This window comes from Lissotriton helveticus, chromosome 10, assembly GCF_964261635.1.
Source record: "Lissotriton helveticus chromosome 10, aLisHel1.1, whole genome shotgun sequence".
Lineage (NCBI taxonomy): Eukaryota > Metazoa > Chordata > Amphibia > Caudata > Salamandridae > Lissotriton > Lissotriton helveticus.
The window spans coordinates 388,297,654-388,325,612 of record NC_136071.1 but is presented as its reverse complement, the minus strand read 5'-3'; the positions used below and the strand labels follow the sequence as shown (position 1 = coordinate 388,325,612).

The window sequence follows — 27,959 nt, the reverse complement described above, 5'->3', positions numbered from 1 at the left end:
TATAGGAATCAATGGCAATTACCGAATCGGTAAATACCGATTCGGTAATTACCGAATCTTAACGATTCGGTAATTTTTAAAGAATATTTACCTACATAGCATTTACCGATTTGTAAATACCGAAATGGTAAAAATTCGGTATTTACGAATCGGTAAATGCCATTTACCTACATCTAGCCCCAAGTCTCCCCCGCAGGTCTTTCCAGCACTTGAGAATATCCTCCTGTGAGCAGCAGGTGTGGGATATACCATTTACCTTATCCTCAATTCTGTCCACTATTTTTTTCTCTTATTCATGGTTGTTGTATGGTCAATTGTGGCTCAACTATCACATTCACCATAACTGTTACTTCAATTTCTGAAAATCTAAGGGCTCCATTTGACTGAAATGTCAGCAATGGGAAGACAAGACGCATTCGATCTTTATATACTCTGTTATTCTCATCTATCCATCTGGCTCTGACAGTGTACAGCTCTAATTAAAGCAGGCAGATTTCAGTTATATCAATGTTGATGGAGATGTTACCAATGATGAAGTACCATGGATTGCCTGATGGAGACAACTCCATCACCACGGTTGGTGGGCCTTAAGCACTAACTATAAATACAGCGGATGGAATTCAATCAGCCTGGTGAACAGATTAATTACTCCATGCCAGAGGAAAAGGCAGACAATATTCCAAACTCAAAATCAGGTTCCTGGGCTGTTAGGTCGCCACTATGGACAGTTTCAGATGTGTGTTGCAGACCTATGGTTCCCAATACATACCATATATTTAGAGTCGGCTTTGGGTCAGCCACTTGCTCATGACAGAATGGCTTTGTTGTCTATCTCCAGTCTCTTCTCTTGATTCAATGGCATTCCTTCTTTTGTGTTTATACCGCCCAGGAGCATTTCGGCCTCTCAGCGTTCTGAATAGGTGAGTTGTATCCTTATACTACTGACTGTAGGAGATTTATTTTATTTATTTGCCTTTTGGCACTCCATATGTTTCTATGACATGCCTAACATCCCTGGGCTGCTGCACTCTGTTTCTGCTTTCTCGTCCCAACCTCTGTTGCTCCCCATTCATTTTTTCATCTGCCACTCTATGCACTCTCTGATGTGCACCCTCCACCTCTCCCACTCCCCCGTTGCTCCCTGTTTTGATATTTCTTTTTCATTTTGTTTGTACAAGACTCCAACAACTGCAAAGTGCTACCAGGCCACTCAATAGCCTTTTTGAGCTCCTGTGTACTTTTTAATTTAAATGTTAATTTTCTGTTCCAACATAAACATGCCAAATTGGCTACAGGTGCATCACAATGCATGTTCATGCATGTGTTAGGATGCATGCATACTCATCGACCACCACCTTGGAATGGATGTTCTTTAATCAACACCCCATATTAAAATGGTGTCCCATGTGCCCATATGCATTGTAGCACATGTGCATGCATTGTGATGTGCTGGGGCCATTTTGGCGTTAGCTAATGGCATTGCAAACAATCGCTCAGGCTTTCATAGGTGAGACCTACATGCTTTGCCAAAGCTTGTTTCACTGTGCCACTGACCATTGGTTCTCAAGCCTGTCATCAGGGCCAGACTGGCCAAAGCAGGCACCAAGTGTTTTCCTGCTGGCCCGGAAGGGTGGGGGCCGGGTTTTGAATGGTGGGGGACGTTTTTGGTACTGGGGTCTAGTTTTGCTGCAGTGCTGCAATATCGGCCCCAGTAACAAAAGCAGCAGCAGTGATTCTCAGTAGGATCCCTCCCTTCCAGTCCACCACCCCCACCCCAGGCTGGTCCAACTGAATTGCCAGGGCTGGTTTGTGTTACTAGTCTGGCCATGCCTCTCATAAATTGTTTTGGAGCCTGGGTTAAAAACGTATTGGATGGTCCCACATAGCACAAACACCAGTTTTAAGTTAAAAATAATATACAGTCTTTCCATCATTTGGTGTCATCTAGTGGTATATTAGCGTTAGTTGACTTACCAATAATAAACAAGGACAGACGTGCTTCAAAATCTATAAATAAATATTGCTGCACAAGCACAGAGCCTACAAAAGCATGAGGCTGGGGAAAATGCCCCATCTACCACCCACCTTTCTGACCACACTGTATTTGCTTTGAAGACTGAGATAGGAATCAGTCAGAGATTAGTGCCTTGTTTTTAATATTGTAGATGGAAGCTATCCTCATCTTCCAATTCTGTAAAAAAAAGATGGAGAACTTAGGTGTGTTTGCAGTCTCTGTCTAAAGGATGGAGAGGGTGTTTTGACCCCTCAACGGGCCACAGTATAATTTCAGAGAAGCCAGTGTTGAATGGATGTTCTGACAAAGTCTATGGTTCTCTGCAGAGGGGTGGCAGGTATGGCTATAGGATGACATGGTAAGGAGGGAATGGATGACGGATGTGGTAGACTTGGGGTTTGTAGATGAAGTGGGTGAGCATAAACAGAGTGCGGTGGATTATCTTCAGTTGTGATATTGTGTATAGGGACTAGTTTGTAGGGGATATTGTTGTCTGGGGTGATTGTGAGTGGTGTATGCATGTTGAGTGGTTGTAAGCATACATAAAGAAGAGTAGTACTGGCAGAATAACTAGTGAGACTAGGGAAAAGAAGAGGCCATATGAAGCCAGAGGGGTTAAGGGTAGAATATTCTTATTGTAGTTTCTACCACACATCACATTCATGGGGTGTCTGTTGAATAGCACTTGAATCATACATTCCCAAGGTATTCTATCAAGTTTCCTTTTTATCCTACATTACCCATTGCAACTCTCACAATTCAAGCGCCTCTTATTTCCAGCGCTTTTTATATGTTAATTTCCCCCCTCTGATTTAATGAGTTATCTTTTGCCTTCTGCATCACTTCCTATAACCCATGTATGTTTCTCGCCAGATTCCAGAGACATACTTTTAACCAATATTTCGCACATTATCACAGGTTCCCCCACTGAGTCTACATTGTTCAAGGTTTTTCTCTCTCTTTGTTCTCGAAACCATTTTGCAGCGCCTCTCAGTTCACACCCCATATCACCCCAAAAAATTGGGTGTCCATTCTCTAAAGTTTCTCTAACCATCAGCAACATTTTACAAACCTGTCTAGTTCATTGCCTTTCGTCATCCTATTGACAGTGTTCTCTGAGAGCCTCCTTCCACCTTCCATGTGCCAGTAGAGAATATTTGGAATATGGATAACTGCGGGAACGGAGCCTTGACCGGAAGTAGCTGAACGGACTGCAAACTGTATTGTATTTTTCTATTACTTGATTATGTACTGTACAGTGACTGCTGTTGGGTCTGTGGGGGAGATAGACCTGGCAGGGGTGGCTGATATTGATGACATCGTCTGTATCCTGTTGCTACGCTTTGTCGAGAACGGATGTAATTCGTTAAGAATGTAAGGCACGGGTGATCAGGGACTATTTCCCCCGTTACACATTGGTAACACTGCCCCAAGCACAGTATGCCGTAGAGCTGGCGGAGCCCGCTGGGCTGCAAGTGAAGACTGACATGGTGCTCGGCCAACCCCCCGATGGCGAACGCACTAACTCTTTGGTCCTTTCGAGACTTGTTCAATTGTTGGGCCCAGCTTGGTTCTATAGCTGCACCGTTTTGGTTCTTTATTGTGTTAAGGGTGGGGGGTGGGTGATCTCCTGGCGGTTGTTAAGTAGGGCTCAGGCTGGTGGGCGGTGGAGGTTGCAGAGTAGGCACACTTTTGACTATGGCTGATACGAAGGGAAAGTATGGGATCATGACGTGGAATGTGAGAGGACTGGGGGCGGTTCAGAAGAGACACAGAATACATGCCTTCCTGTTGAGACACCACACTCAGATAGCTTTTCTCCAGGAATCCCATCTTACTACATCAGAGGCTCTTAAACTGAGAAAAATATGGAGGGGCACGATCTTGTCTAAGACCTACTCTGCTTTCTCTAGAGGCGCAGCCATCTGGATTCGACATGGCACACCGTTCCTGGAAGTAGAAAGGAGGGTGGATGATCAGGGACGGTACATATTAGTGAGGGGTACGCTAGATGGCTCACCAGTGGTGCTGGGATGTATCTATACCCCGAATTTTGATCAGGATACATTTTTGCAGAGAGTGGGACTGGCGCTAGCAGACTGGACCACTACCCCCTGGATATTAGGTGGAGATTGGAATATGATCATGGATCTGGATCGTGACAGATCACATCCCCCTCTACAGGTGGCGGGAGTCTCTAGATTGACTGAGCTCTTCCATACATGGGCAGCGGGATGGGGCTTGCGAGATGTTTGGAGCTCCCTCCACCCTGAGGACAGGGAGTACTCACATTACTCCCACATACACATGCTCCACACTAGGATAGACCGATTCCTCTGCTCCGAACAGCTGATGTCCAGAATTGAAAATCCGGAATATTTGGCAAAAACATTTTCGGATCATAGGCCCATGACGTGCACCCTCCTCTGGGCGAAGGTCCGTACCCCGGTCCCCACGTGGCGCTTAGACCCGCTCCTACTTGAGGATGGCCCCTTCAGGGCGTCCTTGTCCGAGACACTGGGAAAATACTTTGTTGAAAACTGGGACACAGCTTCTACGAACTTAGTGGTTTGGGATGCCATGAAGGTGGTGATATGTGGAGCGGCGATTGGGCAATTAGTGGGTGCTAGACGGGAACACACCGGAAACTACAAGACATAGAGGACAGGCTTAAACGGTTGGAGCGGGAGGTGGGGGTCGATCACACCAGGCGGGGAGAACTACAATTGGAAAACATAAAACACGCGGATACTCTCAAACATTACGAGTCATTGATCACAAAGAACACCTCCGTAGACAACATGCAAAGGCAGATAGATCGGGTGCATTGCTAGCCCATTTGATTCGGGAGCACCCACACATTCCGGTGATAACCAGGATTAGGACGCGGGACGGACATCTAGTGGACACGCAAACTGAAATAAACAGGGCGTTCCATGATCACCTGACTGCATTATATGCGCAACCTACACGCGCCGACCCAGATCGAATATCTGCTTTTCTGTCTGAACTCCAATTCCCAGTCCTGACCGCCGAGGCCCAAAAGGACCTTGAGGGCCCTATCACCCAACACGACATACGGGTGGCTATTAAATCCCTGAACCACAAGAAGACGCCGGGCATGGATGGACTCCCAGTGGAGGATGGACTCCCAGTGGAGTTTTGTGTGACCTACTCAGATATCTTGGTGCCGGTCCTGGAGAAAGTCTACCGAGCGGCACTGGTAGAAGGCCGATTGCCTGAATCCACGATGCAGGCGCTAGTTGTCTTGCTACCTAAACCCGGGAGGGATGCCCTAGAGATGACAAACTACAGGCCGCTATCGATGCTCTCCACGGAATACAAAATACTCAGCAAAATTATAGCGCTGAGATTGCAGACGCACCTCCCGACCCTGATCCACAGAGATCAATGCGGGTTTCTTACGGGTAGGAGCACCTCCATGAACATGCAACGTTTGCACGCCCTCATGGCGTTCACTCCTCCGACCCTCCCTAGGGCTGGTTGTATAGCCTTAGACCTCCGACAAGCTTTTGACTCACTGGCCTGGTCGTATATGTTCCCGGCTTTGGAGAGATTTGGGATCCCTGGCCCCCTCTTGGCGTGGATCAGATTGCTTTATACTGCTCCGTCAGCAAGGGCACGTACGGGGAGGCATATCTCTGATGCATACGCGATCCATCGTGGCACTAGACAAGGCTGCCCCTTGTCCCCACTGCTTTTCGTCCTGGCCCTGGAACCCCTGGCCGTGGCCCTGTGGACCAGGATGGAATGGAGGGGCATCCCCAGCAGTGGAGTCCAACATTTGATATCGATTTACGCGGACGATATAGTGTTGTTCCTCCGCGACCTGGAGATTGACCACATGGACATATACGAGATCTTTGAATCCTTCTCCACCATCTCGGGCCTGGCCATTAACCCTGAGAAGTCCATTGGCTTCTACTTCTGGGATACTCTGAATCCCGGCTCCATACCTTTTGGGGCTCACCTCATCCCGGTGGCTCCTGCCACATTTAAATACCTGGGGATTCAGGTCTATAGGCGACAGGAGGACCAGATAGCGGGAAATATTAACAAAGCCATCTCAAGTCTCCGTGCCTCGGTGGGGTTTTGGACGACACTGCCACTTTCGATCATGGGAAGAATCGCGATCTCTAAAATGGTCATGCTCCCCCGCCTGCTTTACTTCTTTGTTAATCTACCGGTAATTCTGCCACAGTCTATCTTTGACACCCTCAATTCGCTCCTGACCACCCTGATCTGGGGGGCGGGGAGACGACGGATTGGCCTTTGTAAGCTACAGTTGGGCACCAGAGCCGGTGGGCTGGGGGCCCCTGACTTTAGGGGTTACTACTATGCTAGCCAACTTCAATGGCTATCTTATTGGATGGCGGGACGGAACTTGCACGAAATAGACTATACGACTGACAGATTGAGACGGGGAGAGTTGCACGCCCTGCTACTCCCGAAGAGCCGCATTCCTACGGAGTGTCACTCACTCCTGCGCACAGCTCTGAGATGTTGGCGGAAAGCCCTAGCATATACGTCCTCGGTTGAGGCGTATGCGGCTAACATTCCCCTGCTGGGTGTTCCGACGCCACAAGGCAGGCTTACTGACAGGGCGCTTTGGTCATGGCACGAGGCGGGCGTGGAAAGAGTTGGGGACTTTTTTTGAGAAGATCACATTCTTACTCATGAGGCCTTTGTACAGGCCACTGGTGCCCCCCCAGACTGTACCTACTACATGCCGCTGTCACGTACTACATACAACACAGGTGGGCACCACAACGCCTACAACCCACACAACACGAACTAGTACATTTGCTATACTATCTGGGACCGGGAGGACACATAGTGAGATGGTTGTACACGGGGGTTAGGGCACATGCAGCAGTCTCACTCACCGTGCTTATGCGAACATAGGCGCGCGACACGGGTCAGGAGCTGTTGGAAAAAGACTGGGCCACGATACTAGAACATCCCAGGCGGGTATCTCGTAATGTCTGGTTCAGATTTATACAAGCGATAATTTTACACAGGGCATACCTGACCCCTATGAGGCTCCATAAGATGTTCCCGAGCTCTCCCCATAATTGTCCATGCTGTGGAGAGGACCTGGCTGGGTTCTTACATATGTTATGGTTGTGCCCACGACTCCGGGAGTATTGGTTGGGGGTATGCCGGACGCTGCGGATGGTCACAAACCTGCCGGTGCCGGAGGAGGCGCTGTACGGTCTGTTGGGTTTGCGCAGAAGACCTAAGGCGCTAAAGGCCCAATTGAAACTACTGGACCTAGCACTGCTGTTAGCACTCAGGACGATCACATTGAGATGGAAGTCCCCTAGACCCCCAGGGATACTCCTTTGGCAGGCAGAAGTACTTAAATGGGGAAGGGCGGAGGGGACAACACTTCGGAGGGAGGAAGGACGAGGCCTCCGGAAATTCCCAATTTTCCAAGAATGGGAGGCTATGCTCATTACACTGGAGAACGAGGAATATATTGAGTGAGGGAGTGCCCCAGTCAACCTTATGCTTAGTATTATTACCTGTAATACCCCATGAGGCAACATACATTACTGACTACAACAGCCAGATACGCCCGAGCACACTTTTGATGGGAAAATTGATCTACCGCCGGGAGATGGGAAGTTCATGCACACAAAAGGATGGGGGAGGTGGGAGGGTGAAGGGATGTTGAGACACTACCTTTGTATCGAAGTATGATGCTGAAATGAAACGGAATTGTATATTACTAAGGTTGAAAGTCTCCTGTTTAGTATCACTGTTGGGAAACGATAAGTTGGGGACATGCACGGGGAGAAAATAGGAAACACCAGCTGATATGTTGACACTGTGTAATGTACTTGCGGAAATACGCGATATTGCAGCTGTGAATAAAGTTTAAAAAAAAAAAAAGAGAGAGAATATTTGGAATAAGTATTGATGGTTGAACTTGAAGAACAAATTTTCAATCCTGACTTTCCCTCTGACCAAATGATGTGCCCACGGCAGATCACCATGGTTCATGCCTCCCTTCCTTTTCAGGGTTATCCAAACCTAGTATAAAGCACTAACTAAAATCAGACTGACACTCCAATCCTAGCAGTGCCAACAATGTTCTTTCATAGAGAAATGTTCTCCCCATATCCACATTTCAGGGGCTATTGATGTACCTTGATTAAAGCTCCAGGCCAGATGCGGATGGCACCATAGTTGAGCAATGCCCGTACAACGTTCTCAGGCCGATGCTCCAATTTATAAGCCACATTCTGCAGGATGTACTGCATGGCTGTGCTCCCGCTGTAACTCATAATGTTTACACTGGATCCCAGTTCCAGCAGCAGCTCCACTACCTTTGAATTGGCATTCTTGCAGGCTAGGTGGAGGGGGTGCTGCTGATCCTTGTCTTTAGTGTGAATGTCTGCTTTACTCTCAATCAACACCTTGCAGACCCTGTAGTAGAGGTCCATTTGATTGGGTCCGTGGGGCTGGCTACAAGCAGCATTGAGAGGTGTCTGGTCCTCCTTGTTCTTTTTGTCCACAGAGGCCCCATAGCGAAGGAGTAAATGGACATGCTCCTCCAGTCCGTGCCTTGCTGCGATATGCAACGGAGTGTCAGCCTCCTCCTCAGACTGGTAGTTAACACAGGCCCCATATTGTAGGAGAAGCTTGGCACACCTGCAGGAAAAGAGCATCAAAATTAGTGTGTATGAGTCAGAAACATAATTTGAGCCACCCTTTCATTATCCACCTCACTCTATGCCCACCTCATCAGTCCGATCCCCATCATCCTCCTGACAACCATCTTCCGAGTCCCTTCATATGTGACAATCCGCTCTGTTTAGCCCCCTCTTTATGTCACACACCCTTCGACTGCCTGAAATAGATCAATGTGTCCACTGTAGTATCTGAATGGCAGCCATATCTCCCTGTTCGTCACCGCCCTGACCTCTATCATTTTAGGCCCATTCACCCTCACCACTAATTCTAACAATCTGTTTGAGTCCCACGCCTCTAAGAAAATCTCCTCGGTCTATCTCCTCCATGATTAATATCCTTTATATGACACCTCATTATGACCAGTCTATTATACTCTACATCATATCAATCATCTGTCTAAGCCCCCTTCTCTCTGGTAACTATCATCCAGCAGACACATGCATTAAAGAGAGGATAAAAAAGAGATATAGTAATCATGTGCATAAATGTAACAATAAAAGAGAAAAAGATCTCATAACTCGATAAATCCATTTCAGTGTTAATTTGCTCATTAAAACCATCATAGCTAATCCTAATAGGGCAGGTCTCACCGCTGCTGTTTTGTTGCTCCTGCCCCCGTTTCTTGGGGCTACCGTTAACATCGTGCTGGACTAAAAGGGGAATGAAATGCCAGCAGCTACATCCACTAGCGCTTCCTGGCATCTATAGTGCTTCATCCCTGCACGACGGACTACAAGTCCCAGCGCCCTTTGCCTTAACACCAGGTGCCGCCATTGAGGGGGAGGCATGGCAAACGCTCTTATATCGCTGCCTCTCCCACAGCGGCAAAGCCTGGGCCAAGGGCGGGCCTGTCCTTGCCCGTCATTGCCAAGAAGAGGCAGGGGTGGGCCACCTCTCTTTCATCCTCCACCCTACAGTCCCCAAGCATCAAGATAAAGGTACTGTTCCTATCTTTCATCACGCCTGTGGATTCCATATTTAAGTTGGTTGATTCGGACCTTGGACTAACTGCCTCTTGACTTGGTAGATTTTGTTACTCTACCCCCACCTTCTAGTAAGATAAACTGACTTCTTAAGCCATTTACAATTACTGTTAGGGCTAATTAAGCTGCAATGCAACTAAGAAATCTGTACTATATCTATAGTTGCAATTAAATATTCTTGCACTCAAAGCATGGGTAAACGAAAAACTATGGAGGGTGTAGGGGCGGGGGGCACCGTGAATAGCAGGGTAGGCAAGGGGAAAAGGGCTAAGAAGTTGCGTAAACACACCACCAGTAATTGTGTTCTTTATAGAAGAGACACGCTCATTAGCAAGTGTGAAAACATACTGGTGGCAGATCCTCTGGGGCCACATAGTAACATCTGCCAAACCCCCTCTGATCCCAAAAGCCCCATCCACTTACCCACCATCCCTCCCATGTTTCATAAACATGCTCGCAAAGGATCTGGCAATTTGAGTAAAGACACAGAGAGCGACCATGCCGAGAATCAAGGGAAGGAAGTCCTTCATCCTGATCAAATACTCTACAAGGAAGTTAACTTAATGAAGCCCACTATCCCTTGCTCTAACAGATTCACTCCACTTCTTTTGATCTTACTACTGAAAAGTGACACAACCAAGTACTTTGCAAGGTGATAGTAATGGCGAGCAACTATCTTCTGATTCATCTGGGCTCATTAACTCCCTTAGGCCCGAGATCATATCTATGAAATGCATGATCGAAGACCTTACGCTCCTGGTTAAATCATTACGTCCTCCGGTTCGACTTAGACACCAGCTCGAGAAACAGGTACCTGTTCAAGACCAGCACGCTTGTTCTCTGGCTGGGCCAACTTGCACCGAAAGGGTCGTTTTGGGCTGAGATGTTCCCTCACTTTCAAAACTACCCATAAGCCACATCTCGCAAGTTTCTAAATTTGAAAACTCCAGTAACTTCAAGCCCAGGACTCGCTGCTCCAATCAAGGATCATGCCATTTCAGGTGGCCGCCGTCGAGTCATGGACTTTGCTCAGCCTTTGTATGCTCCATTGAAATCTCTGCAACGGAGAGATGCATATATTTTACCGCCACTACTGTACTATATGGTGAATGTACCCAAATTTGGTCAAAATAATGACATAGAAAGTGTAGATTCTTTGACCAACAAAAGTCATACATTGGATACGCTATACCAAGGGCTGTCGCCCAGTGATTCCCGAAGATATTACTAGGGCACGTGGATGCTCCGTCCCTGCCCATCCCTATGACTGTATTGAACTCACTTTTTCCAATGTTGACTTGGCAGAGAACCTTCTAGCTTTAGAATTTCGAACTTGCTCCCCTGTCACTTCAGCTATACAGTTTAGACGAACACAAGCACCCCTAGAGGTTAGGTCTCAAATCCAATTAAAGGGAGGTTCAGTGCTCGTAGCAGTCGATTGACTGCTTCTTGAGCCTAACTATCATAGAGAACAAAGTGTCCTGACTCCAAGCTATAACTGTGGCCCACACAAATCTTTTGTTTTTCATACTGATACAGGTTCATTGATTGAAATGCGGGATGCGTCAAAGCATACCTCCCAGGGTTAACATGAGATTGTTCCTTGCGTGTCCCCTGACTTAACAATAATATCTTATTCCTTAGATCCATCTTGCAATCCAACCTCAAATTGCACCTTTGATGTTCCTTTGGTTTCACGTCCACAGCAGGTAAAAATGTTATGATGGAACGTGGCAGGGTTATCAAATAAGTTACTACTCCCACAATGGAACAACTTGATAGAGGATTTCAACATATGTTTATTTCAGGAGACTTGGAGCCTGGTTCCACTTTATAAATCTGGCTACGGTTGTTACTGTATTCCGGCAAACACAAAGGGGAGAGAGAGACCGTCAGGTGGACTGAATATTTGGGTAAGCATTGCCCTTGGCTGCCTAATCATGGTCCTGCCAACTCTAAGCCCAGACATCCTGAGACTTACTATCAAAGGACCTAGGGGAGGGAGTATATCAGAGCTGTTCAATGTTTATATTAGAGGCACTAAGGGAGGCTAACAATCACCTATTGTGACAATTTTAGAACATTCCCTATCTAGTTGCTCGCCCTATGGCAGAATTATAGTTGCAGGAGACTTTAATTGCACTTTCGAGCCTCCGAGTTCAGAGGATATGTTGGAGCTAGAGGAAGGGGATTTAAAATAGGCGGTCTCCCCTTTAAATGTCCCCCCAGTTAGTAAATGGACCCCTCTCGCAATCCAGCTTAGTGCGCTTACTATTGAGTATGACCTTAGAGCAGCCAATGGTAGAACCCATTCGGACACCAAGGGGGAAAATACTTTCAATAAGGTAGGTTGCCCTTCACGTATAAACTATATTCTAGTCGATGTGAAATTATGGGATAAAATGGTAGACATGCATGTGGGCGGCACAACTGATAGTGATCATAGCATCCTTTGCATGACATTAAAATCTCTATGGGCTCCACCAATTCTTTCTCAGATTATTAGGGTCCCAAGTTCCATTATAGATATCGTTCCTTCTAATTGCAAAAGATATCTGAAATAAGGTTTCCTCCCGAGAAATAAAATTGCTGGCAACAGGGAAGTCTTTACTACTAGCACACTAGCGCTTCAGGCAACCCTGCTGGGCACTGAAGTCTGTTCAGTAGCTTTTTTAGTCCATTCTCACACGATAGAGCAGCTGAGTACTTTCTTCTTAGGTACTCTTAATCACAATAAATCCAAGGTTTCTCAAAAAAGACAACATTCGTGGTTTACTAAGAAATGCAGGCTAAAGAGACAAGCCCTAGCTTTAGCGATTAGGACAAAGAATTCCAGTCTGGTCAGGACAGCAAGAAAAGAGTACAAGGTTGTCCTTCACCATGCAAAAATTGAGTGAGACGAATTGCATTGGCAGAGATTGAAAGCTGCTAGTCTGGAAAAAAAAAGAACCCGTTTTGGTCCCCAGTAAGTACGGGCAATAGCAGAGATCCCTCCATTCCTTCTAACCATATTACAAGCCAAGAATGGCATGGCTAGTTCAGGAAACTGGACTCCTCTCCTTTTGACGAATGTCTGGAGGAGTTGAGCGACTCCACAGACATCCTTCTGGAAGGGAATACTGAAATGGCAATAACAAAAATAGTTCCAGAAAAAGCTCCCAGACCTGATGGTCTCCCTGGTGACCTTTTTCTGACTGATCCTAAAAACTGGTCGCGTTACATCCAACTCTTGATTAATGCCATAGCTAACGGATGCCCTATTCCAGAATCATGAAAAGGTGCGATGGTGGTCCCAATATTTAAAAAGGGAGACAGGGAAGACCCATCAAATTATAGGCCAATACGTTTAATCGATGCTATGCAAAAGCTGGTAGGCAGGGTCCAGAGAATACAAACCTGGGCTGAAGAGAAGAATGTTCTTTCTCAATACCAGGCCAGGTTTAGGGCAAGCACAGGAACGATCAACCAAGTTTTTAGATTATTTCTTATATATTGGAAGGTCATTGTTATTGGCAAGGGTAGCCTTTACCTTGCATTCATTGATTTGAAAACTGCTTTCGATCTCGTACCCAGGATGAGACTGTGGCAGACGTTGACGGACCTGGGTATCCCCCCCCCCCCCTAGTTCTTAATTTTTTTATTCATTTACATGAAAGAAATTATGCCCATGTGAAATGGGGGCCCCAAGGGGAGGTTACAGAGAAGATACCGGTTAGCAGAGGAGTCCGCCAGGGCTTCGTCTTTGCCCCCACAATGTTTTCCTTACATGTCAATGGGGTGGTGAGATTTCTTCAGGAAGACTCGGCTGTTGCGCCAATCCTGGCGGGTGATAAAGTCCCAACCCTTTTGTTTGCTGATTACACCCTGCTGGTGTCAAAAACTCCATCTGGTTTGCAAAAACTGCTAAATAGATACCAACTTTTTTGTGACTCTCTGGGATTAGTTTTAAATACCACTAAAACAAAACTCATGTTTTTTAATTCTCACAAGTCTTTTAAAAATAATTTAACTTTAAATTATACTTTTTGGGAGAGAGTAAGCATGTTTGACTATCTGGGCATCCGGCTGTCTGACAAAATGCATCGGAAGCCCCATTTAGCCAAGATGCTCATGAACCACAAGCGCTTAGTTGGGGCATTAAGCAAAGAACACCGGTCCTCGTACAGAAGGCCGGTCGATCCAGCTCTCGCAATTTACAAAGCCAAAGCAGTTAGCTCCGCACTATACATGGCGGAGCTATGGAGTTTTGACAATATTGATGATATCTGCAGATCTGAGCACAAGTTCTTGAGGGATCTGGTGATGCTCCCTCGTAATACCCCACTAACCCCCCTATTGTTTGATATGGGTAGACGGTCGCTCAGGGATATTGCTAAGTTGCGCTCATTGCATTTTTGGGCACGCTTAATGGCACCCCTAAGCTTGCAAACTATGCTGCTGCCCTGACTGAGGTGATTAATCTGGATGGGGCACACAGGGTCAAGTGGATATCTAATGTTAGAAAGACGCTGACACAGCTGGGTCTTTTGGAAACATGGGATACCCAAGTATCAACCAGCAAGTCAGAGCTCAAGTATATTTATTAGAACTGGGTTGACTCTAATGAGCTGAGCAAACCAAATTTGGGGAGATTGCCAGATGAATATTTCAGTCACAAGCAGTTCAGAGCCTTAGAGCCTTACTTGGATATTATCCAGGTCCCACACAATAGGCTGCTACTTACCCAATTCAGGTTAGTCACACTTCTAGTTCATGCAACAACATTCAAATGGCACCCGCACAAACATCAATATAAAGGCTGCCCATGTTGCAGAGCTCCGCTGGAGAGTGTGTCCCATGTTATGTTTGCCTGCCCAGCTTATTCTATCGCCAGGATCAAATGGATAAAACCAATTTGCAAATCCATGGGCACACGTGACCATAAGGTTGCCCTGCGTATCCTCAAAATTATCCAAATATGCTTTTTACTTGTGGGGTGGCTACGTTTTTGAGTCACACCTGGATTGTTAGACACAAAGGCTTGCAGGGCTCTCCTATGCCGAGTGACAAGTAATTATGACAGTTCCTCTCCTATTTTACATTTATTGCAATATGTTGAATAGTTTTCTTTTTTTGGGGGGAGGGCCCAATTACGAAGACTGCTAGGAATTACCACTTTTGAACCTTTGAGAGTAATGCCTGTGTTTTCAAAACAGAGTGTTCTATTTTGAGATGCATTCTTTTTGTATGTGAGTGTTTTTTGTAAAGTCTTTATAAACCCATATTCTACATGATACTGCTTGGTGGTGTTTTAATGCTTTCCCCTCCATTGTTTTATATATCCCTGTTTTTATAATTCTTAAAATGTACTTAGGACTTATTTCCTTTACTAGTATCCTTAGTTTTATATATATAGTTTTATTATAAATTTAGCAATTAAAAAATCTAGCTTACTCATGTTTTAACTTGATGTGAATCATTGTATAATCTTATCGCTTCTGTATGTTTGTTGCACATTGCTTTTATGATACTAGCGATCGAATAAAGCATATATCTTATTGATTATTAGGGCATAAATGCATTAAGTACAGCTGGCTGGCAAACAGCAAGTTATTCCAAATTCTTTCTCCATTTGATTGCACACCAAATATAATTGGCTACCACCAGACAAATGTGGATTGAGGGTAATGACTGTACATAAAGTATGGCTTACTGACATTGTCTAAGATTTGCTTCCTTCAAAAATGTTGATAAAAATTGTTTCCTTACGTGTATGTAGAATTTACAACAAAAAGAAAATCATGGCGTCCCTATGTTGTCTAAAACTTGGCTGTGTCAAAAATGGGAATAACAAATGTTTACTTATGTGTATGTAGGAGTTACAAAAATAAAATAAAAATGTAATGTAGTCTGGGAGGGAATAGTATTGCACGGGCACTCTCCCAAACCACTAGAATATGAAACTGGTTCAGAGAAGACACCATAAAATGCTGTATGTTAAATCTCATCCTGGAAAGTAAAAACCAATGTTGGTATTAGAGACCTACAAAAGATATATGTAGCTCTATGCCCGGACTACATTTTAGGGACCTATAATGTGATACTATGCATTAATCACTGGCAAGGTGGCCTCTGTTATTACCTCGTCAAGCTAAAAAATGGATCTTAAATGTTGGTTTACAAGAGGGTAAGAACGTGTCCATATTTCTGCCAAATTCTTGAATATCCACACAGTAACTGTTGATTTTTATGTAGGCTAGCCATGTGATGCTCATTTCCTTATCTATTTTCATATAATTGATGGAGCAGGGTTTTTAAAAAAAAAAACCTGCTCAGATTAACACCCCGTAATACACACTAACAGTATACAGAGGAAAATTAACATACAAATCACATGAACACGCGGTAAACTGCTTCTACGCATGGATGCACTAATGTGAACTAATACATGAAAGAACTAGGCCGTATTTTACTTGCGTTTCGAAAAAAACTAAATGAATGCATGTCTAGGCTGCATTTCGCATCTTGCATTAAAAATAATAAATAATGCCACTTTTGTTTTAAGCTTCTGCTAAGTAAATATTAACAGGGGATAGTGTAAAGGTAGGTGATTAACAGTGAAAAGTGCATTACCATGTCATTAATAAATGCTTATGTTTATTCGTCATAGTGAGCCGAATGGGCCTGCATTTTCCTAAATTGGCCTGATAGATGAGGGGCTGAGAGTGAGCAAGAATGACTTGATAAAACAGACAGAAGCGCTGAGTACTGCAGAAGAAGAGTAAAAGTCCAAGATTGTTCAGCTCAGAGAACATTGTTCGCCTGCTAAAAGATGAGACTGGCCGTGGGACTCAAGACTTCTTCTGCGGACGTGGCTGAGAAACTTATGTGGAAAGAATGAAATGTTTCAAGTATTGAAATGAATGAACGAGTCAAACATTATGTCATGTCAAAGGATATAGAACAATGAGCATGCAGCATTTTGAATGTGAACACGGTGGTGTGATACACCACCTCCCAAACCAAACAATAAGCAGTCACATTTTGTGAATTGTTTCAACTAATGTGGGTTGGACATGTAGGTTTTAGAGTATAACTGGGGTGCCTTTGGGGGTGTGGTTAGTGAAGCTGCTGCTATTATTTTGCTTAAGTCGGATGGAGAGGAGAGAGGGGTGATTTTGTCGCTGTCTGTCGGTTTGCAGAGAGGCCTAGCTGTTCCTGTCCCGTCCTGATTCCTGAAATCTTGTTTCCTGTCTCTATTTCAGGGGACCCCCACTACCTCCTTGGCCAGGGTGTTGGTGTTTTTACAGATCCTTTGGGTTTGTATTATCATTTCTGACTCGTACTTTGCATAATCATTTGCAAATGTATTTTTGTCTCTGAAACCTAAGTCTCTTCATCTATCCACTCCGTCATATATATATTTTGTTTCACATTATTTTGCTGAAACTTATGTCTTTTCATCTATGCACTCCTTCATATGCATATTGTTAATTTGATGATGAGTATGACACTGTTTGCATTTGCTGATTGTTTTCTCTCCCTCTTGTGAGATTCTTTGTTTGCATTTGTAACCTGTATGCAATGAGCATTAACTTTTCACATTTTATTCTGAGATAAACTTTTATTATTCTTACTGAGAGTCTGTGTTTATGTAGCTAGTTAGATAGTACTGTTATTACCATCAACTACTCAACTAATTGGTCCATCGACCAAGAGGAAAGAGAGTTGCTATATAGGTCTAGTTATTTTATTTAGAAATATTAGACATGAATCCATGAAGGAAACAATTTTTCATGTCATTAAAACTTGACTCCCAGCACAACAGGGATTTATGAGTTGGGTGAATGTGTATGGGCCATTTGTATAAAATATCAATGAGTATCGATCCCTGATAAAGTGTAGCGCTATATCAGTTTTCTGATAGCAGAGGAAGGTTTCATTATTGTTTAGTTTGGTAATAATTAGTGATTGTATGTTCTAAACAAGAAAAGGTAGTGATATGTTCTATGTTGTCTAGAAGTACAGGTATGGAGGTACCTGAGAAATTCCGGGATGGAAATATAGCCTGAAGTAGGCAGAAGAAGAGTGTGGATAAAAAAAATCACACAGCAGAAGTACTTTGTCTGTTGTTATAATACTGTACGGTGGAAAGTTGTAGGTGTTATATTTAGGGGCAATTTTGTATGTGAGTAGAGTATCTGAAATAGCAAAGGGTCCACTTCCGAATCTCTAGCCTTATCCCCAGAGGAGTACCAAGGCCTTTTTTTACACCAAAAAGTCCTCTTGCGAAATTTTGACCTTACCCCTAGAGGACTACTAAGTCCACCTGGAGCTTGTTTGAAAAGTAAAATAACGCTGGTCATTATTCTTGCTTGAAGTGAAACATTTATTTTTGAAAAGATGAAGACTATCTCTTTATTTAGTGGAGCAGACAAGGTAGCATTGTTTTATGTTGTTTCTAACAAGAAATTTGATTAGGAGAACTAGGAAATACATTGCCGTATTCTTTTTAAAAGGGAGGGTCAGTAGCAGGAGTAATACTGATGTCACCAAAAGGTCGCGCTGGCATTGGTCAGGCAGCGGGCATGAAGTAAGCTCAGATTGGACGGTTGGTGTGAGCCGCGCTGGTATAGGACGAGAACTGACAAATAGAATAAGTAGAATTACGGAAAGGTTTCCTTTTTTGTTTTGCAGAGATACATTAGTGTAAAAATTCAGGAACAATAAAGTTGCTTAAGAAAATAAAGAATTTCTTTAAAAAGGACAAACCAATAGTGACTAGAGAGGGAATTCCTATCCCACCTCCAAGAACGCCTGCTTTCTATATGATGTTGGAGCGAGGATACCATACGTGTACTTTGTTAGACAACTGGGTGGAATACACAAAGGATGATAGTGTTATAGCTTTCCCACAGCATGGTTCATTTAATGTAAGGATTTTACAGAATTTGAGAGATCGAATTAATGCACTCAAGCAATCACTCAAGCACTTCGCTTAGACTCAACCATTCACTAGGTATTATGCATACAGTCATCCATTCACTCTGCCACTAATTATGCACATATCAAATTACCCAAGCACTATTCTTTCAGTCATTCATTCACTTACTTAGTATGCATGCGCTCATCCATTCACTTAGTCACTACTTATGCACAACTCTAACATTCAACACACACACATTTATACAGCAATCACTTTCACTAAATACAATTTTTCTATTTTTAACCAGTATAGGTGGTTCCATGAGAACCGTTTTTTTACTGAACAATTTTGTATATGTTTTGTATTCTAAAATTTGTTTATTTTTTTGTTTGTTTTAAAAAACAATTAAACAAAAAATAAAATTTAAAGAGTTCAACTGTGGTGTTTCTTTTAAATGAAGAAACACAAGCAAGAAAACTCCCCTAAAAATAAAATTAGCATCAATGGAGAGCTCTCCAACACTATGGGGTCGATTCCGATCCGGTAAAAAGTGCTCCGAATCGTCGTACGGAGCGTTTTTTCCCCGTACGAATCGTACCTGTAAACGTCCCGTACGTACGACGAAGTACGATTCGTACCAGGAGCCGTACTCCGTATGAGTCGTACAAGACACCGCACGACTCTAATCTCCGTACGATTCTCCCTCGGAACCCGCTGTACGTGACATCTGTACAGTTCGCAGCTGGTTTTTACGACCCAGCAAGTACGATACGTGTCGAGTACGCACCGTACGACCCTTTTTCTACGGGAGCTGAAAACAGCCATAAAAGCAGAGGTCGCTCCGCAACAGGTACGGAACGGCCCCCCAGTATGGTGCGTACCCCCATGATCACAGGGGTATGCATCGTACCCCTGCGATCATGGGGTGTATGAGCCGTACCCCCATTGTACGATCGGTGTACGAGCCGTACCCCATTGTATGATCAGTGTACGAGTCGCACCCCCATTGTACGATCGGTGTACGAGCCGTACCCCCATTGTACGATCGGTGTACGAGCCGTACCCCCATTGTACGATCGGTGTACGGCTCGTACACCGATCGCACATGGGGTACGGCTCGTACACCAATCGTACATGGGGTACGGCTCGTACACCGATCATACATGGGGTACGGCTCGTACACCGATCGTACATGGGGTACGGCTCGTACACCGATCATACATGGGGTACGGCTCGTACACCGCCCAGTATGGTGCGTACCCCCATGATCACAGGGTATGCACCGTACCCCTGCGATCATGGGGTGTATGAGCCGTACCCCCATTTTACGATCGGTGTACGAGCCGTACCCCCATTGTACGATCGGTGTACGAGTCGTACCCCCATTGTACGATCGGTGTACGAGCCGTACCCCCATTGTACGATCAGTGTACGAGCCGTACCCCCATTGTACGATCGGTGTACGGCTCGTACACCGATCATACATGGTGTACGGCTCGTACACCAATCGTACATGGGGTATGGCTCGTACACCGATCATACATGGGGTACGGCTCGTACACCGATCGTACATGGGGTACGGCTCGTACACCGATCATACATGGGGTACGGCTTGTACACTGATCATACAATGGGGGTATGGCTCGTACATCGATCGTACAATGGGGGTACAGCTCGTACACCCTATGATCGCAGGGGTACGGTGCGTACCCCTGCAATTATGGGGGGTACGGACCGTACGGTGTGTATGTGTTTGTGTGCTTTTCTGTACGACTCGCCCTTACCTGACGTGGACCGTACGAATCGTGCCCTCATACCCCGGTCCGGATCATACTCGTCGGGTCGTACGGCATGTGTACGAGTCGTACGGTATGTGTACGAGTCGTACAGTTCACGGTTTCAGCCTTGCAATGCGTACGGATCGCGACGATTCGGACGGATTCACGGAATACGGATCGTACTTTGCGACTCGGACGGACAGGTACGATTCGTACGGAGAGGGCTCCAGATACAAATCGTACGGACGTTTTTTTCCCGAATCGGAATCGACCCCAAAGATGTCAAGAAGCGTACCTGAATTCCTTGGAATCCGTGGGAGCAGACGGCTTGAAGGAACTTTCTTGAAGAGTATTTCCCAACTCCCCTACACCCCAGGACCCAGAGAGCTCTAAGCCCAGGAATGAGGGGGAAAGGGGAAGTGGATAAACAAAGAGAGACTGCCACACTGGTTTCTTCAACCGTTCTACTCACAGGAAGATCATTGCCTGCAACATTAAGCAAAACATTACTACAGTTCCAAACTTACTCTGGTTCTAACTCTATTCTACCCTTCTAATGTATGTACCTGTGAAGTGTGGACATGAGCCCCTCTCTGTAGATAATTAATCTTTCTCTCAAATGAAGATTCGAAGATGGCTAAAGTCTCTAGAAATGCTGCTAAGTCCAACACTGTAGATGATACTCCAACCAGCAGACGAAGATTAAAGGTGGTATAATGTAGTATCTTTAATATGCATATCAAAATATACCCTACTATACTTGTAGTCTTCAACACTCTGGAAGGCTGTCGAAGTTCTGAATTGACTAACGCTGAGTGAGAGTCAGGTAGTGCTGGAAATACTATGTACAATTCGCAGTCTAAAACATATGCCCCATATAACGTACTGGATTCAGAGGCAAAGTCCGTATAAACTGCAACCCATGGAAAACTCCAAAGTCTCTAGAATTCGATGCTGCAAGATGCTGACATTGGCGGTTAAACAATAATAGACTTCTTACCGCCTTCGTGAAGTGACAGCACCGCAAGAAATAAGAAGTTCTTCCTACCAGACTCTCGATAGGAGTAGGAGACTTCTGGCTGCTCAGGAACTCGGGAGATAGGTACGGAGCAGAAGATAAAAACACTCTCAGACGGGTCCAGAGGAAGCGTCAATAGTGCTTAGGGAGTAGGAAAATAAACATGAAGGATACTCTGAGGGAATACCAATTTTCAGATAAGGACAGAAGCGGTTCTTGAGACGCACACAGAGAAACGCGTCCAACCGCCGGGAAAATGACTGTTGAAGTGCGCCGTGCGAAAGGCGCGAGCGCACGAAATGGCCGACAGAACTCCAAAGGCTAGAACGCAAAAGTTCCAGCGCAGTGGAGCAATCAGGAAGTAGTACAGAGAACTCACTTGCATCTAAATCACGCTACTCTCTGTCTCCAATTACAAGCAGAGAGCGAATGCGCGAAACCAGCACTGAACTTAAATATAGGTTTTGGGACAGAGCTAACTGCTACTGGCTGGGACCTGACAGTATCCCCCACCAAATCCCCCTCTCTAGGCATCTGAGGATGTGTCTTGTGAAATTCCGCTACCAATCGTGGGGCATGAACATTCTTGCTAGGCTCCCATGATCGATCTTCAGGACCGAAACCTTTCCAGTCTACTAAGTAGAACAAACTATTCTTTCTCAACTTAGAGTCCAAAATTCTCTTCACCTCAAACTCTTCCGCAGACTGGACTAGAACTGGAGCTGGGGGAAGTAATTGTCGGAGATTGGATGGATTTCATTTTATTAAGGAAACATGAAAGGTGGGATGAATCTTCATGGACTTTGGAAGAGCCAACTTAACACTGACTGGGTTTACCATGCTCACTACAGGATAAGGACCCACAAATTGAGGCTGAAACTTCCTGTTCCCAACCAACCGCATATGACGGGTGGAAACCCAAACCAGATCCCCAACCTCAAATTTTGGACTCTCTCTACGTTTCTTGTCTGTCTGTATCTTATAGTCAAGTTTTGCCTTTGAGAGATTAACTGACGCCGACTGAAAGGTCTTATTGAAATTTTGAATTACCTCTTCTGCCGCTGGGACCTCAACCTCCACTCTACCCACTAACATGTTGGGATGTCCACCAGAATTGAGGAAGAACGGGGAGTAGCCTGTAGGAGAATGGACAGAATTGTTGTAAGCAAACTCCGCAGTACTCAATAGAGAGGGCCACTCTCCTTCTTGATCCATCAAATACATGCGAAGGTACTGCTCCAAGTCCTGATTCACTCTCTCCGTCTGTCCATCCGTCTCCGGATGGAAACTGGTGGACAGACGAGAATCGACTCCTAATCCTTTCAAGAAAGACCTCCAGAATCGAGAAACAAACTGTGATCCTCGATCAGAGATAACAATCTTTGGAATCCCATGCAATCGAACTATATGCTGAACAAACAAGATTGCCAATTGGGGAGCTGTAGGTAGACCTTTCAGGGGAATGAAGTGACTCATCTTGGTGAACTGGACAACCACCACCCAGATTACCGAATAGCCCTGACTAGAAGGTAGATCTACAATGAAATCCATTGAAATAGTATGCCACGGGGAAGGGGCTACAGGCAAAGGCATAAGTAACCCTTGAGGTGGCTGTCTAGAACTCTTCTCTTTTACACACTGCTCACAAGTGGCGATCTGCTGCCTAACCTGCGCGTCCATGCCTGGCCAAAAATAAGTCCTCTTCACCAATTCAAGAGTCTTGACTGCACCCTTATGACCTGCCAACGGATGATCATGAAACTGTTGAATGATTTCAGACTGTAACTCTTCTTCTGGGACAAACAACTTCCCTTGAAAATAAGGTTTTCCATCCTTAATTTCTCTTTCTGGCCCTTCTGATATCCAATTTGCGAATTCCTTTCCTTGGAAGGCTTCTCTAACACGCTTTTCCAATTCATCCTCGACAACAGCAGCGACAATCTTATCTTGTGGAATGATATAGCCCTCAACCATCTTGTCCGTTACATCACCAAGACTTAAACGAGAAAGGGCATCAGCCTTTCCATTTGCTGATCCAGGTTTGTAAGTTAAGACAAAATCGTAGTCCGCAAAGAAAAGGGACCATCTCAACTGTCGAGGTGAAAGAGTTCTGGCAGATTTTAAGAATTGCAAATTGCAATGATCAGAGAAAACAGTAATCACATGCTTAGCTCCCAGCAGATAATGCCTCCAAATCTTGAATGCCTCTTTTACTGCCAAAAGTTCTTTATCTGCAATTGAGTAATTTATTTCAGCAGTCGATAGTTTTCGAGAATGATAGGCCACTGGATGTAATTGACCAGTTTGTTTCTGTCGCTGATAAAGAATGCCTCCAATAGCAAAATTAGAAGCATCTGCTTCCACGAAAAAAGGTTCCTTCAAATCTGGGTGTTGCAAAACTGGAGCAGAGACAAAAGCTTCTTTTAACAGTTGAAAGACTTCTTCAGATTCTTTTCCCCACACAAAACGCTCATTCTTCTTCAAAAGACGAGTAATTGGACTAACTTTTCGGAGAAATTTTGAATGAACCGCCGATAAAAATTGGCGAATCCCAAAAAACTCTGTATCTCCTTGATGGATCTTGGGGCAGGCCAAGATCTTATTGCATCCAACTTAGAATCATCCATGTTGACGCCTTCAGGGGACAGAATAAAGCCTAAAAATTCCACTTTGGCAGAATGAAAGACACATTTTTCCAATTTTACATACAATTGATGCTTCAGCAAACGTTCCAAAATGACTCGAACATGTTGGACATGTTCTTCCAAATGGTTTGAGAAAATGAGAATGTCATCTATATAGACGACGGCAAACCGATCCAAAAATTCCCGTAAGACGTCATTGACAAAATGCCGGAATGCGGCTGGGGCGTTACATAAGCCAAAGGGCATGACTTGATATTCATACAGACCCAGCCGGGTGCGAAATGCTGTCTTCCACTCCTCACCCTCAGCCAATCGTACCAGATGATAAGCTCCCCTCAAATCCAATTTGGTGTAGATACTCGCACTCTTCACTTGATCTAGGAGCTCGGAAATGAGAGGTAACGGGTATCGGTTCTTCTTGGTGACCAGGTTTAAGGCACGATAGTCTATGCAAGTTCTCAGGGTCCCATCCTTCTTAGGTATAAAGAAGAGGGGAGAAGACACTGGCGACTGAGAGGGTCGGATGAAACCACTCTCAAGATTTTGCTCAATATATTCCTTTAGGTGTTGATTCTCTGGTTCGGATAGAGCATAAATGCGACCACACGGTAAGGTAGCCCCTGGCTCCAGCTCAATGCGACAATCATATTCCCTATGAGGAGGTAATTTTCGCGCCTTTTTTTCATTAAAGACTTCCTTTAAATCGAGGTAGACATCAGGAATTTCAGGGACTTCCACAGTACAGATCATGGGGTTTTGATTTGCCAAATTCGAAGACGTGGTTGTCTGATGAAGATCCAATGGAACATGAAAACAGTGCTCTGTACAAAATGTTGAAGTCATCTCCACTGTCCGTTTGGCCCAATCAATCTTAGGGTTATGCTCAGTGAGCCAAGGCAGACCCAAAATCATTTGGAACTGCTGTGCGTCAATTAGGTTAAAACTGACATGACTCCGATGTTCTCCAGGACCCACCACGGTAATTACCTCAGTATCAAAAACTATTGGGCCAGATGATAACTCGGTGCCATCCACTGCTCGCACTGGTTCAGGTTGTGATTTCTTTTCAAACTGGATTCCCACCAATTTTGCAAACCGTAAATCACAGAAGTTTCCTGTTGCTCCGGAATCCAACATCACAGACACCTTTTCCTCCCGAACTTTACCAAAACATATAGTACAGGACAACATCAAGTGTGGAGCCGCCGGCTGTAGTTCATTTGTCAATAGTTGAGGCTTGGGAGTTGTCTCCTGAGCTGCTCCCACCAGTGCAACTCCGTCTACTGGTGGAGCTTGTCTTTTACCCATGAATGGGTCTTAGATTTCTTTGGGCATTCTTTGACAAAATGGCCCGACTGACCACAATACATACATAATTTACCCAAACGTCGCTTTTCTCTCTCCTCCTGAGAGAGAGGGCCTCGAAAGGCGCCAATCTGCATGGGTTCTTCACTAGTATTTGCTTCGCTGTTCTTAAGTGGTACGGAACGAACTCGATCAAATCTTGGCGGGAAGGGTTTAACGTCCTTTCTTTTCTCACTACCGCGTTCAGCTTGCCTTTGATCAATTTGAAGAACTAAATCTATGAGTTCAGAAACATCCGTTGGTCTCTTTGGAATTTGAGACAGACCATCCTTCAATTCATCCTTTAGACCTCTGTAAAAAATGGCCGCTCTCTTCGCTGCTGGCCAGTTAGTTTCAACTATTAACTTATTGTACTGCGCCAGATACGCCACAAGCTCTCTGTTACCTTGTTTTAGGTCCAATAACTCATTATCTGTAGTCTGGGAGATTGAGCGTCGGTCAAAGATTCGTAGAAATTCCGTTTTGAAATCTTCAAATTTATACAAAACCGGATCATTAGAGGAGACCAGAGGCATGGACCACGCAGCTGCGTCACCACTAAGATAGGACAGCACAAACGCCACCTTAAACTGATCCTCCTTAAACAAAATGGGTTTACAAAGAAAATGCAGTGAGCACTGTGTCAAAAAGATTTGAGCCTTGTGAGGATCTCCTTGGAATCTTTCGGGAGGGGCCAAAGGGATGGTTGGGGACATGGCATGGACTACTTGCGTAGTTAACGCAGATGATGACGAGGGAGAAGGAGTAAAGGTTGGGGACTTAAGCCCCCCAAAATTAGGACTGGGACTCACTGAAAGCTCTTCAACCAGCTGCCTCAAATAACTCGCCTCCTGATTTGACTTCCTGACCTCTTCCCTGGTTTCGCTAAGCTGTTTTTGCAAATCCTCCAAAATGGATGCCAGGGCCTTAACATCAAAACCTTCAGCCATCTTGCTCAGACGGAAAGAAATGTTTAGGCACTTCAATCTGTCAAGAAGCGTACCTGAATTCCTTGGAATCCGTGGGAGCAGATGGCTTGAAGGAACTTTCTTGAAGAGTATTTCCCAACTCCCCTACACCCCAGGACCCAGAGAGCTCTAAGCCCAGGAATGAGGGGGAATGGGGAAGTGGATAAACAAAGAGAGACTGCCACACTGGTTTCTTCAACCTTTCTACTCACAGGAAGATCATTGCCTGCAACATTATGCAAAACATTACTACAGTTCCAAACTTACTCTGGTTCTAACTCTATTCTACCCTTCTAATGTATGTACCTGTGAAGTGTGGACATGAGCCCCTCTCTGTAGATAATTAATCTTTCTCTCAAATGAAGATTTGAAGATGGCTAAAGTCTCTAGAAATGCTGCTAAGTCCAACACTGTAGATGATACTCCAACCAGCTGACGAAGATTAAAGGTGGTATAATGTAGTATCTTTAATATGCATATCAAAATATACCCTACTATATTTGTAGTCTTCAACACTCTGGAAGGCTGTCGAAGTTCTGAATTGACTAACGCTGAGTGAGAGTCAGGTAGTGCTGGAAATACTATTTACAATTCGCAGTCTAAAACATATGCCCCATGTAACGTACTGGATTCAGAGGCAAAGTTCGTATAAACTGCAACCCATGGAAAACTCCAAAGTCTCTAGAATTCGATGCTGCAAGATGCTGACATTGGTGGTTAAACAATAATAGACTTCTTACTGCCTTCGTGAAGTGACAGCACCGCAAGAAATAAGAAGCTCTTCCTACCAGACTCTCGATAGGAGTAGGAGACTTCTGGCTGCTCAGGAATTCGGGGGATAGGTACGGAGCAGAAGATAAAAACACTCTCAGACGGGTCCAGAGGAAGCGTCAATAGTGCTTAGGGAGTAGGAAAATAAGGTTGTATGACTATCCATCGTAAGCCAACTCCTCGCGGCCGTTCGCATCGCGGCCAATACATCGCAATGACACTTACATCGGCCATTTTGTCATCGCACGTCGTTGCAACGCAAATGCGGCCGTGGCCTAGGATCGCGTATCACATCGGCGACATTACATCGCGCGACGTCACAACGCGATGTTTCACAGACTTACAAATCTTGTCAGCCAATGGTTTGTTGGGGGTGGGGGGTATATATTGTGTCCTGGCGTTTTTATTGTACTTTACATTATATTGCACGGCAGCTTAATTGCTCTGCAATATGTAAAATAATATATTGACATTCAATAAAATTCTCATAGGCGAAATGTGAGTACAGTGACAAAAATACTCGACTTTGCATTTGGTTTTCCAGGCAAAGATTTTGGAAATTATTATAGCAGCTGTTTAAAAACATAAAATGAAGTCAAGTGTTCCTTTGGAAATGATTATAGAAGCTGTTTAAAAACATAAAATGAAGTCAAGGGTTCCTTGCTGACATCTGGTGTGATGCCTATGGTCATGAATTGAAACCCTGGTCGGGTCGACTCAACCTTTCATCCTTCCGAGGCTTGAGTGCCATCACATTGAGCAAATATAGCACAAATTGATTTACTGCTTTGAAATTACAAGAGTGCCCTA

General features: G+C 44.7%; 1 protein-coding gene across 4 annotated transcripts in view; it reads right to left on the bottom strand.

Annotated features, from left to right (window-relative positions):
* The window catches only part of ASB10 (ankyrin repeat and SOCS box containing 10), a 491,601-nt gene that overhangs the window by 196,942 nt on the left and 266,700 nt on the right, over positions 1-27,959 (bottom strand). For all 4 annotated transcript variants that reach the window (XM_078662805.1, XM_078662808.1, XM_078662807.1 and 1 more), the window contains exon 3: positions 8,191-8,695. In XM_078662805.1, coding sequence (XP_078518931.1) covers positions 8,191-8,695 — 505 coding nt within the window. The remainder of the gene's footprint in view (positions 1-8,190; positions 8,696-27,959) is intronic.